The sequence below is a fragment of the Acinonyx jubatus genome, chromosome F2, assembly GCF_027475565.1.
Source record: "Acinonyx jubatus isolate Ajub_Pintada_27869175 chromosome F2, VMU_Ajub_asm_v1.0, whole genome shotgun sequence".
NCBI lineage: Eukaryota > Metazoa > Chordata > Mammalia > Carnivora > Felidae > Acinonyx > Acinonyx jubatus.
This window is the reverse complement of record NC_069394.1, coordinates 63,449,317-63,463,875: the sequence shown is the minus strand read 5'-3', so window position 1 is coordinate 63,463,875 and position 14,559 is coordinate 63,449,317. Positions and strand designations below refer to the sequence as shown.

At 36.4% G+C, this 14,559-nt stretch overlaps 1 protein-coding gene across 1 annotated transcript in view; it reads left to right on the top strand.

Moving 5' to 3' along the window:
- CF2H8orf34 (chromosome F2 C8orf34 homolog) overlaps window positions 1-14,559 on the top strand; it is a 411,205-nt gene that overhangs the window by 362,859 nt on the left and 33,787 nt on the right. Inside the window, 1 exon segment of the mRNA XM_015084296.3 lies at window positions 5,124-5,171. Coding sequence (XP_014939782.3) covers window positions 5,124-5,171 — 48 coding nt within the window.

Sequence of the window (14,559 nt, the reverse complement as noted above, 5' to 3'; positions counted from 1 at the left end):
TGAGTCTCTAAGGCAAGGGCATTACCATAAAGGACTTATTTAGCTTAACATGAAAAAATTGGAAGAAACATGTAAATCGTTTTCATTTTAATTTAACCGTCAGTTATGTGCTTAGGGATTGAATGTTATTTGTCCTTTGTGAGGGTACAAATTTGGCTTCTGATCATGCCTTAGATTGCTGGTTCCTAGTACAAACATAAGCTGCTTCAGGGGAACTTGAAGGCAGAGTGAATCATAACATCTTATTTCAAAATGTCACTGTTTTTTAGCTCTTAGAAATGCTAAGGCAGTAAGGATAAATGTGCTATTTTCAGAAAAGAGAGGTGTCTGTACTTCTGCATTATTGCAACATTTATTCCCAAGATCGTGGATAAGTTTTCAGAAAAATTTTAACTTAATATGAAAAGACATTGAGGCCAATTAGAAACAGCACTTGTTAATATGCATGGTCTGCAAACAAGTGTAACCATTTATTGACAACATCAACGATTTGAAAGACTTTTGAGCTTTCCAAAAGTTCTGAGTTACAAACTACTGCACCCAGCTTTTTACTAATTGAAAATAGATCACTGCCTATTCTCTTGGACATCAGTGGTAATTGCTGCCTATAGAGTTTGCTAGAGTTTGGAAAGCTGAACTTCAATTTCTATAACATCTGCCACAAAGTCGGCAATGCTGTATAATAATGCAGTTAGAAAACAACATATAACCATCGTGTCAACAGCTATATTACAGGAAATTATAGTATAGAATTAGGAAATGATGCATGATGTTAGTATCTCTATATCTAAAAATACAGTACACATTTATGTGCATAGTATAATTGGTGCTCTTCATTGAAATATTTGTGGTTTCATATATTTGCTATATTGTGTCTGGGGTCTTGCACAAAATTTTCCTTCTGCCTCGTATGAGCTCTTCTTGTTATTCAGCCCCTTCACCTGGCTAATCAAGTCTTTAAGACTAAGATTAAAAATAATTTCCTCAAGTTTTAATTCCTCTACTTTGTCTTTTCAATCACATGTATACAGTGGCTCTAACAGCTTCTAGCACATGAGAGTTGTCAATACATGCTTGTTGAATAAATGGAACACTAGGAGCCCTTTCCCCGTATTTTTTTACTGTAGCACTGTGGGCTTGCTGATGTCGAGTAACATTTGTTTTATATTCTCATAACTGTTTTCTCAAGGTAAACTTTTTATGGTAGGATTTGTTCTTACTACAGTAGTTCTTTTATGTTAGGGATTGTTCACCTCTTTGTCCCCACACCTAGCACAGTATGTGGCATGCGATAAGTGCTTAATAAATACTTGTGGAATAAATAATGGGTGAAGTTTTATTAGTCCCTTAGGTTCAGATATGCCTTGGCCATTCCTATCAAGCTCCCATTCTTCTATGCGTTCTTCTTAAGAGGGTGCTGTCTATGTTAGGATTATTGTTTAATTTCAGTTGAAAGGTGGGAAGAAAGAGCATTCTGGTGGAAGTAGGGGTCTCATGAAACTTTCTTTGGAAGAAATTCATACCAGAGGCCTTAGACGTAAAAGATTTGTGAATAAGTATATTCTATGGAAAAATACAAGTCTATATGCATTTTACATAAGGATTTGTAAGAGATGAATAGAAAATACTGATTTAAATAAGACAAGCATGGAGTGCCTGGGTGGCTCAGTCGGATGACCGTCTGACTCTTGATTTTGGGTCAGGTCATGGTCTCACATTTTGTGAGTTCAAGCCCCACATCAGGCTCTGTGCTGACAGATCCTCCTCCCCACCCCCCCCCCCACCCCCAACTGTTTGCATGCACGCTCTCTCTCTCTCAAAATAAATAAACAGTTAAATAAGAGAAGCCTGGTATAGTGAAAGATGGTATTGAATTCAGGAGAGTGTGGGCCTAGTCCTAGCTCTGTCTCTAGTATATTCCCTCTCACTGAGAATATTTCCTTAGCTGGAAAATAACTAAAGGAGCAACAAGAGCCGTCATCCCTAATAGTCATAATCCCATGCCAAATGGTAAACTGTAATCATGTCAGTCTTTATTTTCTCTTTCTCTGAGTTTATAATATATTTTATAATTCACGTTTAAAACATTTTTCATCTCAAGTGTGGTTATATTAAGATTCATGATAGGGGCGCCTGGGTGGCTCAGTCGGTTAAGTGGCCGACTTCAGCTCAGGTCACGATCTCGCGGTCCGTGAGTTCGAGCCCCGCGTCGGGCTCTGGGCTGATGGCTCAGAGCCTGGAGCCTGCTTCTGATTCTGTGTCTCCCTCTCTCTCTGCCCCTCCCCCGTTCATGCTCTGTCTCTCTCTGTATCAAAAATAAATAAAACGTTAAAACAAAAAATTTAAAAAAAAATAAAAAAAAAAGATTCATGATAAGTGAAACCACATTTCAGGAAATATATTTTCTTTCTTCTCTTCTCTTCTCTTCTCTTCTCTTCTCTTCTCTTCTCTTCCCTTCCCTTCCCTTCCCTTCCCTTCCCTTCCCTTCTCTTCTCTTTTTTCTTTTCTTTTCTTTTCTTTTCTTTTCTTTTCTTTTCTTTTCTTTTCTTTTCTTTCCGTCTGGCATAGTTTCCACGTATTCTGCTCTTTCCCTCCTCCGCACCCCGCTGGGTGCCTTGTATCCCTTTTCTTCTCTGTTTTTCAAGCGATTTTGCATTTGGGTAATTTTTATTTACTTCCGGGTGATTATCAAAATATTATATTGTTAGAGAGACTTGATATTTAAAATGCCACTTCTTTTAAATTTAGAGAAGGATGACGGAAGTTGACAGCTTTCTGCTTTGAAAGGGATTTTATTTCATTAGCGCCCCCAGCGGGGGGAAGGAGGAAAGGTCAGCATTTCAACAGCCCCAGGTTAGAAATGGGGAACCTGAGACTGACATATTGAATCAAGCCTCTTGATTGGTGCCATCTATTCTGACCCTAAGATCAGAGATCCTGACATTTTGTTCTTTGTTTTGTGCATTCGGCCCTATGCCAAATTTGTAATGCTCTATGCAGTGTTTGTTTCCTCTGTATTTTCCTCCGGTGGTCTTTTTACTTCATGCTCCTCATTCATCAGTGCCACCAATGTCAGTGATTTATGAACGGTAGCTACAGCAAAACTCCAGTCTGTGTGGCCTTTGAAACGAATGATGTTGTGTGGGTTTCTCCTCTTCTATGGTATAGGTATTGAAAAGGACCTGACACTGTGGGAAGAAGCAAGCCTGTTCAAGAAAGCCCTGTAGCCTACACAGTGCTTTGGTTACATCTGACCATCAAGAAAACCCTCAGTCATTAGCAGGTCTTAGCATAAGAGTGTAAGTGTCCAGATGAATTGGGAAAACCATTGCAGTCTAGCTCCAAGGAAACAAATAGCCTCTTCAGCGAGTGCCCGGGGGCGGCCCTGGAGCGCCTCACTGTTAGCCCTCAGATGTTCAGAGGCCGGCCAGGCAGGTCTCCAACACTGGCCCCTCCAGAAAGCAGATCTTTACCAACTGCAGTTTGCCTCGCTATCTTCTTACCCCGGGCAACCCAGGCGACGGGGAAGGGATTACTAGTACACAAAGGACTAGTTCTGTCACAAGGAAGAGCCAAATTGGAAGATCCCGCTGTATTCCCTCTCCACGAATTATCCAAATAAAGGGAGATAGTATAGCAAATCCAACTAGAAAAAGCAGTTTATCTGAAGAAAATTTCCAGCCTCCTCCATATGCTTTGAGTTAAATTCCTCACAGTTTGGGGGTTTTATATGGATTTGATTTTTCCTAATAGTTTATATTTTAGCTTAAGTAAATATAACTGTCCTATCTCTTTGGCTGTCATATCCGTTGAAAATCCCACAAGCTTGGAAGCATTTGGAAACAGTTAAACTACAGCATACTAATTTTTCACTAGTGGAAACCATGATTTGGGGGGGAAAATATTATACATCTGTGATTTCTAAGCGCTTAAGGAAACCAGTACTTTATTTCTAGCTTAACTTTTGTTTTGAAATGAGCATTCTTTTTTTTTTAACTCGCTCTAGCTTAATTTTTGTTTTGAAATGAGCATTCTTTTTTTTTTTTAACTCGCTCAAAGTGCTTTGGAGTATACATCATAAGTTTTAAAAAATAAGGTACATTTAATTTTTTTATGTTTTAAACTTTTCATTTCAGTGAGGGAAAGGAATGTCAGAGTTGAATCTGGTCCCAGCAGAGCTTTGCCCATACCTAGCCACTTGAATTTAAGCATTTCCCTGAGCCCCTCAGGCTTTAGTTTCTTTATTCATCAGATTCGCAGAGGATGTCTTGCCCTCTGGTTGTAGTGGAAAACCAATTAAATGAGATAATATATGGAGAATCTTTGAAGTGTTAAAAAGAATGTCCTCCAAAAGTTAAGAACAAATGTAAGCTTTATTCACACGTATTTAGTTATCCTTTAAACACACATGTTCTCCTAGAATTAATCATTTCATTATATCTCAGGATTTATTTCCAAATGTCTCTGGCCATGTAGTATAAAAAATATAACATCCAAACTAATGAGTTGTTTGACAATTTTGACCACCAATGTTTAGATGGATTTGGGATGTATGTTTAATTTGATGTTAAATTTCTATGATTTAAATCTCAGTGATTACGAGTGCCTGATAAAGGTCTCGTGAAAAGCACAAACAATGGAGAATTTACTAATAATGTACAAGCAAGGTGAGAAAGAAAGGCTGCATATAAACACTGGGAAAAGACAGGTTAATGAGCCAAACTCTCTCCATAAAATATTTTGAAGTCCATGTGTTAGATCTTCATACAGATTTATAGAATACAGAATTAGTGACCTTTTTCTTAAAATAACATATTTATAAAATTAGTAACAAAATTTTACAGATCTCATTTAGCATTCTGTCCTAAGTTTTAGTTAGCTATTCCAGGTGGTTATTCATTTATGTGACTTAAAATCCACTTAAAAGAAATATTGTTGCCTTGAAAAAATGATCTCCTTCCGAGGAGAAAGTCACCAGACTGACAACCCCAATCAGCATGGTGGGAGCATAGTAACGATTTGGTGTTATTCCCAGGTTTCAACACTCTTCATGATTCATCTTCTATTGTTCTTTCTTTCTCCTTCCCCTGACTTTTTCAACTTCTATTCCTCTTTGCCTCTAGGGAGAAGCCTCCAGTGGAGGACAGTCACTGAAAAACTACCTGGAAGAAGTGAGTTTTAAGTTAGCCTTGTAACATAGTCTGAAATCAGTCTATCATATAGGACGAATTTCGCTTGGGTTTTCTCGATCTGCTCTACAGTTTCTAGTCTGGGGTATACCCAGTCACACTGGTCAAGCCCAACAAAACAGGATGATAAATAATATTTCATCAAAATGTTGTTTTTTTCCTTGTTGATAGAGGGATACTTATAATAATTTAGTCATCCTGAAAATGATGTGTACAACTGCACAGGCCTAGGGCTATCATATATTTTACTCATAAACATTTGTTGATATCCTAAAAAATGAGAAACACGTGCACAAAATAATAAGACATGATCATTGCTCTTATGAAAAGAACAATCTGTACCAAAATTGGTGTTCATTCCTGTGATGAATGTTCATCAAAGACATTACTTGTACAAGCCATTAAGCAAAGTGCTGTCTTGACAAATAAGATATATGGTAGATTTTTGTTGGAAAACCATTTAGATGTCTGGATTTAGTTTGGAGATATCCAAGCATGCTCTGTGTCACAGGACATGTCTTTGGACTGTCTACAAATGGTATTTGGGAACTTGCTGATAAACCTGTGGATAGAATCCACAAGACTTGATCTGAAGCCAAACCACAGTGGTCACTAAATTAGCTATCTGAATCTGTTGTAGGTGAAGGGGACCGGGAAATAATCTGGTGATGATGTCAAAGAAGTACCAAATATTTGGTTTGAATATTGCTCCTCAGAAAGATAGAATATCTTTATCTCTAAATATTTTATTCTTGCGCGCATGCATCCATTTAAGATCCAGTTTGAGTGGCCTACTGAATGTGCCACTCAAAACTTCCTCAGAACAGTGTACCCATACTTAAACTCACACTTGCTTCCAAATACCACTCGGAGAGGAAAATGAGAGTATATAGCACCCCTTTAAGTCCCTAACATCTCTGGTTTGCAAGCTTGGAGCTGATTGAAGTTTTGCCAAAGGCACCTGGAGAAGAGATAACGAAAGGAGAAGACCAGGTTGGTTGTCTGGGTTCAGGTTAGAAAAATCAAAATATATGGTGTAAAAAATCGGAGGGTTAGAGTACCAACTTTAAATTTCAGTTTAATGAATTTGATGCAGAGATTGACTAGAATACATTAAAACCATTAATATTGCCAAAGAGAGGCAGACACTGTTTTCGGTGTGTACCCAAGTAGAATTTCTCTTTAGGATTCTGTGGTTGCTAAAGCTCTTGGCTCAGCATTCCCTACTTGTTGGTGGCCTACTTGGTGGGCCTGGGATGGTGGGCCACCTCTACAAGAGGGGTGCCTGATACCCTTTGTAATGTGTCCTGCACCAGTCTAGCGCTGTTGGAGGAAGAAGAAAATTGAGGTGCCAGTACAGGAAATGGGCCGCATACAAGATGATGGAACTTTAATTTGTGCAGTTCTCATCCGAGAAAAAGATCCTTATGTGCAATCTAAGCATACATGTTCTACACGATTATAAATGCTTAATGTGATAACAAGGTTGAGGATTTGTGCCATTTTGTTGGAGGTTCTGGCAGGGCATTGCTTCTCGGTGTGGTCCTCTGACTAGCAACACAGACAACACCTGGGAGCTTGTAAGATATGCAAAATCACACCAGATCCAAAGAATCAAAATCTGTATTCTAACAAGATCCTCATGTGATTTGAAGCACCCTAGAGTTTGAGAAACACTGCCCTAAAGTGTTCTTTCCATGTTATTTCTAGAGAGTAACTACATACATCATGCAAACCCTTCAATTTTGTATAATACGGGTAAAGAGGAAAATTTTATTAATACATTTATGAGTTTTGTTTATTCATTTACTCTCAAGAACAATATTTTTGGTTGACTAGGGCTATAAAATCTCCCCAGCTTATGAGATTCGTTACTGATTCTCAGTTTGAATTTATAAGTATGTGTATGCCCATAAGCATTTTTTTAGGAGCTCAGTATCACATAGCTTTTTTGTGTTTTGTTTTTGTTTTGTTTTTTTTTGTTTTTATTTTTAGAGAGGGAGAGAGAGAGGGAGAGAGAAAGAGTGCAAGCAGAGGAGAGGGACAGAGGAAGAGAGAGAGAATCCCAAGCAGGCTACATGCTCAGCGCAGAACCCAATGTGGGGTTCAATCCTAAGACCCTGGGATCATCACCTGAGCTGAAATCAAGAGTTGGACATTCAACCAACTCGTCACCAGGTGCTCTGACATAGTGGTTTCATCTAATATTGTTTTATATTTAGATTTAAGCTCTTTTTTAAACCAACATGTGATCATTCTTTACAATAAAACTCTAAGTGTGATCTTTAAAAAAAATTTTTTTTAATCTTTCATTTATTTTTGAGAGAGAGACAGAGTGTGAGCAGGGGAGGAGCAGAGAGAGAGGGAGACACAGAATCTGAAGCAGGCTCTAGGCCCCGAGCTGTCAGCACAGAGCGGGGCTGGAACTCACGAACCGTGAGATCGTGACCTGAGCCAAAGTTGGACGCTCAACCGACTGAGCCACCCAGGTGCCCCATCTAAGTATGATCTTAATTAGCGAGCTCTTAACTTATTACTAGTTCGTTTCTTTTTGCAGATATTAATTCATTTGGTCTCTAGGAAATATATACTCAAATTCTTCTCCATGGAGAGCATGTTGAGAATGTGAGCCATAAAATGATAATTTTTTTCTCTCACGTCTACTCTTTTTTCACGTTTGTTCTCTTTCTGCTTCTTAGTAGACTCACAAACGATAAGGAACAATTTTTATAAATGTTAGAAGCATTGAAGTTAGAACTGGGCTAGCAAACATTTGCTTTTATGTAGTATATACACTAAAACTTGAATAAACCACAGTGTTTACATTTTTAAATATATCTAACATTTCTTGTTAAAGTTTGGACAACTTTTTGCAGATCAAAGTCTGCTTTTTTTCAATTTAGTCTTATAATTAGACAAAATTATAACCACATGACACTAAGTCAATATTGTTTAGACCTAAATCGAACTAAAGAGACAATACGGTCTCTTCTACAAGCAAAATTAAAATGGAATTTCCATTCAACATTTTTTGTTGTTTAATATATTATTTTTCCAGAGTAGGATTTGCATTTTTGAGCAAATATAAAATGAGATATTTTTAAATAGTCTACTTTTCCTAATCTTCAAAATCATTCTTATGGTCAAAATTTTTAAAGAAATTATGTGTTCTTCACTTGCAAAACACTTGGTAACTCAGGTAGGAATAAGAATTTCAAGTCACAGAAATTTCAGTTTTGAAATAATACTAACAGTTATTCAAAAAATGTATAGAATTTGAAACAACTTATCAAAATCAACTGCTTCCAAAGCTTGATTGTCACACTTTTTACAGAAAAGCTAATGTGTTTAAAACATCACTTTCCCCCTTTGTGTTCACTCTTATGTGGATCCTGAGAAACTTAACAGGAACCCATGGGGGAGGGGAAGGAAAAAAAAAAAAAGAGGTTAGAGTGGGAGAGAGCCAAAGCATAAGAGACTCTTAAAAACTGAGAACAAACTGAGGGTTGATGGGGGGTGGGAGGGAGGGGAGGGTGGGCAATGGGTATTGAGGAGGGCACCTGTTGGGATGAGCACTGGGTGTTGTATGGAAACCAATTTGGCAATAAATTTCATATATTTAAATAAATAAATAAATAAATAAATAAATAAATAAATAAAAATAAAACATCGCATTTCCCATATGAATAATTGGAAAGTAGCATAGTGCACTGCTTACAAATCCCCTAATCATGAGAGATTTATTAATTTAAATGTATATGCATCAGAAAAGTATTGTCAACCTAAATGGGTGAGAAGGTATAAAGAACTAAAGACTGAAGTTAATGATTTTTTGAAACTTTGTAAAGAGCAATTTAGAGCAGCTCCTCACGTCTGCAGGAAGCTAGCTGGTGAAGGCCGGAGGCAACACACACAGGAGTGTGAACTAACTCAAGGTGTCAAATGGCAGATTGGCAATTGCTAAGGGTGTCAGACAGGAAAAAAAGCATGTAGAGCAGGCAGGCCCTTTTCCAAATCTGTGGAGGTTGGTTTTGCCAGCTCTACGATCTGAACCGGAAAGGAGGCCGATTCTATGCAACACAGTATCTTAAAATCACTTCTCATGCCTATTTTGGCCCGTCTTGTTCTCTGAGTTGTACTATTGCGTGATGGCGACTGTCATGAAGTTCCAACTACACTTCTGTGGAAAGTGCATGCCATTATCCTGTCATAGATAAGATACAATTTACTTTTTATCATGCACAGGGATTCACTTTTCAAAAACCAATATTTGGGGCGCCTGGGTGGCGCAGTCGGTTAAGCGTCCGACTTCAGCCAGGTCACGATCTCGTGGTCCGTGAGTTCGAGCCCCGCGTCGGGCTCTGGGCTGATGGCTCAGAGCCTGGAGCCTGCTTCTGATTCTGTGTCTCCCTCTCTCTCTGCCCCTCCCCCGTTCATGCTCTGTCTCTCTCTGTCCCAAAAATAAATAAACGTTGAAAAAAAAAAAACCAATATTATTACTTGTGACATAGTTTCATTCACTTAAGAAAGGAGGAAACAATTTTTTTCAAGGAAACCCTATTTTGTCTTTGACATTCATTTAGAACTGATACATTTTGTTAAAGGATAACTTGTTTTTGTTTTTTATTTTTTAAATTTTTTTTCAATATATGAAATTTATTGCCAAATTGGTTTCCATACAACACCCAGTGCTCATCCCAAAAGGTGCCCTCCTCAATACCCATCGCCCACCCTCCCACCCCTCTTCAACCCTCAGTTTGTTCTCAGTTTTTAAGAGTCTCTTATACTTTGGCTCCCTCCCTCTCTAACCTCTTTTTTTTTTTTTCCTTTCCCCTCCTCCATGGGTTTCTGTTAAGTTTCTCAGGATCCACATAAGAGTGAAAACATATGATATCTGTCTTTCTCTGTATGGCTTATTTCACTTAGCATCACACTCTCCAGTTCCATCCACGTTGCTACAATGTTTGTTTTTTTTTTTTAAGTCTTAATCCTGGTTTTCATACAGGTATAAAATGAACACATATCAAACACTTACTCAATTCATTAATTAGTAAGGGGACCAGTAAAGTGTTACAACCAGTTCAAAGGACGGTTAAACCCTTAGATATACAGTCAAATAGGAAATGCTGAAGTTATAAAGAGATGGAAAAACTGGGAAAACTGACCGATATCTGTAGGGTACCAACCAATCACGTTCAAATGGATACAATGTATGGGCTAGAATCATTTGCAGTACTGGCAATTTCTATAAACAATGTCCATGAAAAGTCCATGAAAGACTCAGAACCTCCACAGAATCAGGAACTAGAAGGACATGCTAGGAAAAAATGATTTATTTTCCATTGTCTGTACTCAGTAATCTCTCCTCCATTTCAAAACCTTACAATTTTATCCCATAATTTCCTTGCAGAGAAATGTCACCAAATGGCATGAATTAGGACATAAAATGGAGCGCGGTCCCAGTGCACAGTGTAGTATAGCAAGTTTGTCACATAAATTTATTTTAGCCCCTTGCATCTGTTTTGTAATGTTTTTCACAATACACCGTATTTTTCTAACTTCATCATTGCTTTTTTCTGTTTTCTTTTCCCAAATTCTATGAGTTCAAACTTATAGCTTCCTAAACTTATTACTTCCCTCTTCTTAGGTTTTAATTGACCTTTTACAATTCCCAAAAGAAATGGGCTGTAAAAGTATAATTTACTAAAAAATCATGGATCTCAGTCTGAGAATACAAGACATTTCATTAACAAATACGAAAAGAAAGGTACTTTCAAACTTTACTGCCATACCTTGGTGATATTGTGGATTCAGGTCCAGACCACTACAGAAAAGCAGATATTGCAATAAAGCTGGTCAATGAATTTTTGCTTCCACAATGCATATAAAAATTTTGTTTACACTGTATTGTCTATAAAATGTGCAATATGATTATATCTTTTAAAAGTATACACTTTAATTTAAAAATATTTTATTGCTCAAAAATGCTAACCATTACTTGAACTTTCAGCAAGTCATAGTCACTGATCACGGATCTCCATAACAAATAAAATATTAATGAACAAGTTTGAAATATTGAGAGAATTAGCAAAATGTGACAGACATAAAGTGAGCAAATGCTGTTGGGGAAACGGCACTGATAGACTTGTTGCACACAGGCTTACCACAAACCTTCCATTTGTGAAAAACACAATTATCTGGGAAGCACAATAAAATGAGGTATGCTTGTATTAATTTACGTATGTAAGTTATAAATGGAGAAATTTGTTTCAATGGAAGTGTAGAATTAATTCTGCGTCAGAGAGAGCAGTCTATTAAATGTACCTGAAGAGGAGGGTAATTCTGTTTCACTTTACATGCAACATGCTTCCGGGATTTTTATTTTATGTGGATCCTATGGTTATAGAAGGAAAAATGAAAGCGATTAATCCTTTTTGGAAGATAGAAGCTGATGTTTTGTGCATTGTTTTCATATTTATCCAAAGGAAGAGGGATATTCAGTTGTCTCAGGATTGGAGTATCCAATGGGGAAAGTTTAAGCAAAAGAGCATTTTTTTTTCTCTAAACATACTGAACTTCCATGGCCACAGATGACATAAATCACTGATTGATTGCATTTAGAGAATCCAAAAATAGGCTATCCATGTGGAATAATACTACTGCTGAAGTTTATAAAGCACTTCCTCTGTTGGCAGATACAATGATATGCTGACATACGGCTGGCAGCCGGTTTCCATGTGATGCATATCACTATTCCTCAGCACTCCTAGTCCCTGGGTGTTTACATACTTACGGTGAAAGTGTTTTAGAAAAAGGATGAATGGCATTTCTTCTAAAAGCAACCCCAGAACTTGCTCTTGGGTGTATGAAACAGTTTGTACTATGGTTGAGACATAGTTTAATATTCCTCTAGAAAAATTGTTGAGCAAGTTGGCACAGAACATATCAGCTCCTGTTTTTAGAAATGTTCAAGATTTCAGCTTCTTGTCCCCCTCAAAAAGTCTGATGGGTTTTAGTTTGAACATACATAGTATTTCCTGTTGACATGGATAAAGCAAACAGGTGCATTAATATTATTAAACCCTATTTTAGGGAAAACCAAAGTAAAACATTTAAATGATCTATTAATAGTAATGTTTGTACTATCTCTACGATTCCAAAAACTTACCATTTTAGAGTTCTTCCCAAACTACATGTTTTACTGAGCTAATGTTCCGTTTTTACTTTATATAATTTACAATAAACAAAGGATAACTGAATGTTTATTATCTTTTCAGGAGTAAAGCCATTAAATCTGGAAACCAATCAGTAGGATTGCTTAATATTCTGAACTATTATGGGAAAAAGTAACACAATTGACTTATTAGCTATGTCTTTTCTTATGAAAGCAGGTTTTAGTATTTGGGACCAAAAGGTAAATAACCAAAATGCTTTTTTAACTAAAAATATTTTTTCATGGTCACTTTAAAATTTTATGTTTTAAATGAGTAAGATTTAGCCATTTTGATTTTACCTTACAAAGCCAAAAGGGTATTTTTCATAGTTCTTTCTTAAACATCAGAGATTGTGTGTTCTATTTTTGGTAATTTGCAGGGATGTGAGTTCCCGCTCTATTACACAAAAATTTCTGAAATTATATTTCTGCTGTCCTTTATAGTGTTATGGGGTTTTAAATCCAAGACTTTTTTTTTTTTTTTTGCATTTATGCTGTTTCTTAAGGTATGGCCCTGCAAAACCAGATACAATAATTGAGAAAATTGAACAAAAAATAAGTTAAATTCCAAAAATAAACACTAATTTACACCTAAAATGTATATTTCAGGATTAACTATCTTTATTTTTTTCTTTGCCAGCTTTCCTTACAGTAGTTCATCTAGTGCCTCTCACAATCTGCTGGCTGTCTAAAGAATCTAGACCCAGCAATTTACCACTTGTGAAATAATAGAGGTCATCTTATCTAGTATTTTCATCTACTCCATTCCATCCAAAGAAGAGAAGTGACATGTTCTAAATTAACTATGGTAAAAGACTGTGACTCTCAACCCTGAGGCAAGGACTTTTCAGTGCAAAGCCCATCTCTTATATTAGAGCAATATAAGTTTTGTTTTTATTTTTTCCAGTTTTATTGAGAAGTAATTGACATGCATCCTGTTTAAGTTTAGGGTATACAGTGTGATGGCTTGATTTATATATATTATGAAATGATGACCGCAATAGGTTGAGTTAACATCCATCATCTCATATAGATGCAATAAAAAGAAAAAAAATATTCTCCTTCTGATGACAACTCTTAGGACCTACTGTCTGGAATTTAAGTTTTAATCTGATTAACAGACTATTTTCAAGTTGTTGGTACTAAAAAAAAAAGCTGCTTTTATTTTAAGATTGAAAATCACTTAAAAATGTTATTTTGCTTATTTTAATTTTTAAATAAACCTTTTTTATTTTAGAGCAGTTTTAGGTTCACAGAATTGTTGACAAGGTAGTTCAGAGGGTTCCTATGTACCTCTCACCCAGTTTTAATTGTCATTAATACCTTATATTAATATATTTGTCACAATTAATAAACCAATACTGATACATTATTAGTAACTAAATCCATACTTTACTCAAATACCCTCAGTTTTTTTCAAATGTCTTTTTTCTATTCCAAGATCCCATCTAAGATATCATATTACATTTAGTAGTGATATCTTTAGGCTTTTCTTGGTTGTGACAATTTCTCAGACTTTCCTTGTGTTTGATGATGGTAAGAGTTTTAAAGAGTACTGGTCATATATTTTGTTGATTGTTTCTCAGTTGAGATTTGTGTGATATTTTTCTCATGGTTACACTGAGATGATGTGTTTGAGAAGGAAAACCATAGGGGTCAAATTCCATTTCATCACCTCCTATCAAGGGTATATACATACTATGAATTATTGCTATTAATATTCACCTTAATCACTTGTCTTTAGATAGTGTTGGTCAGGTTTCTCCACTGTAAAGTTAGTCTTTTGGCCCTCCTTTCCATATTGCACTCTGGTAGAAAGTCACTACCCATAGCATGCGCTTACAGATTAGGAAGTTATTCTCCACCTCCTTAAGAGCAGAGTATCCATATAGATTATTTGAAATCCTTTTGCATGGCATATTTATCTATTCTTACCTATTAATTTATTTAGTCAAACATTTATTTTTGTCAGAATGGACTCATAGATATTTATTTTATATTGCATAATAACCCAATGCTATCTTATTTATTTTGTGGTATAAATTGTCCTAGATTCTGCCATTAATAGATTTTTCACTTGGCTCCTTTATCCCTTTGATATATTCCCATTATTGTGTGTGTGCGTACATGTGTGAACACTTTCTTGCTTTCTGGCAC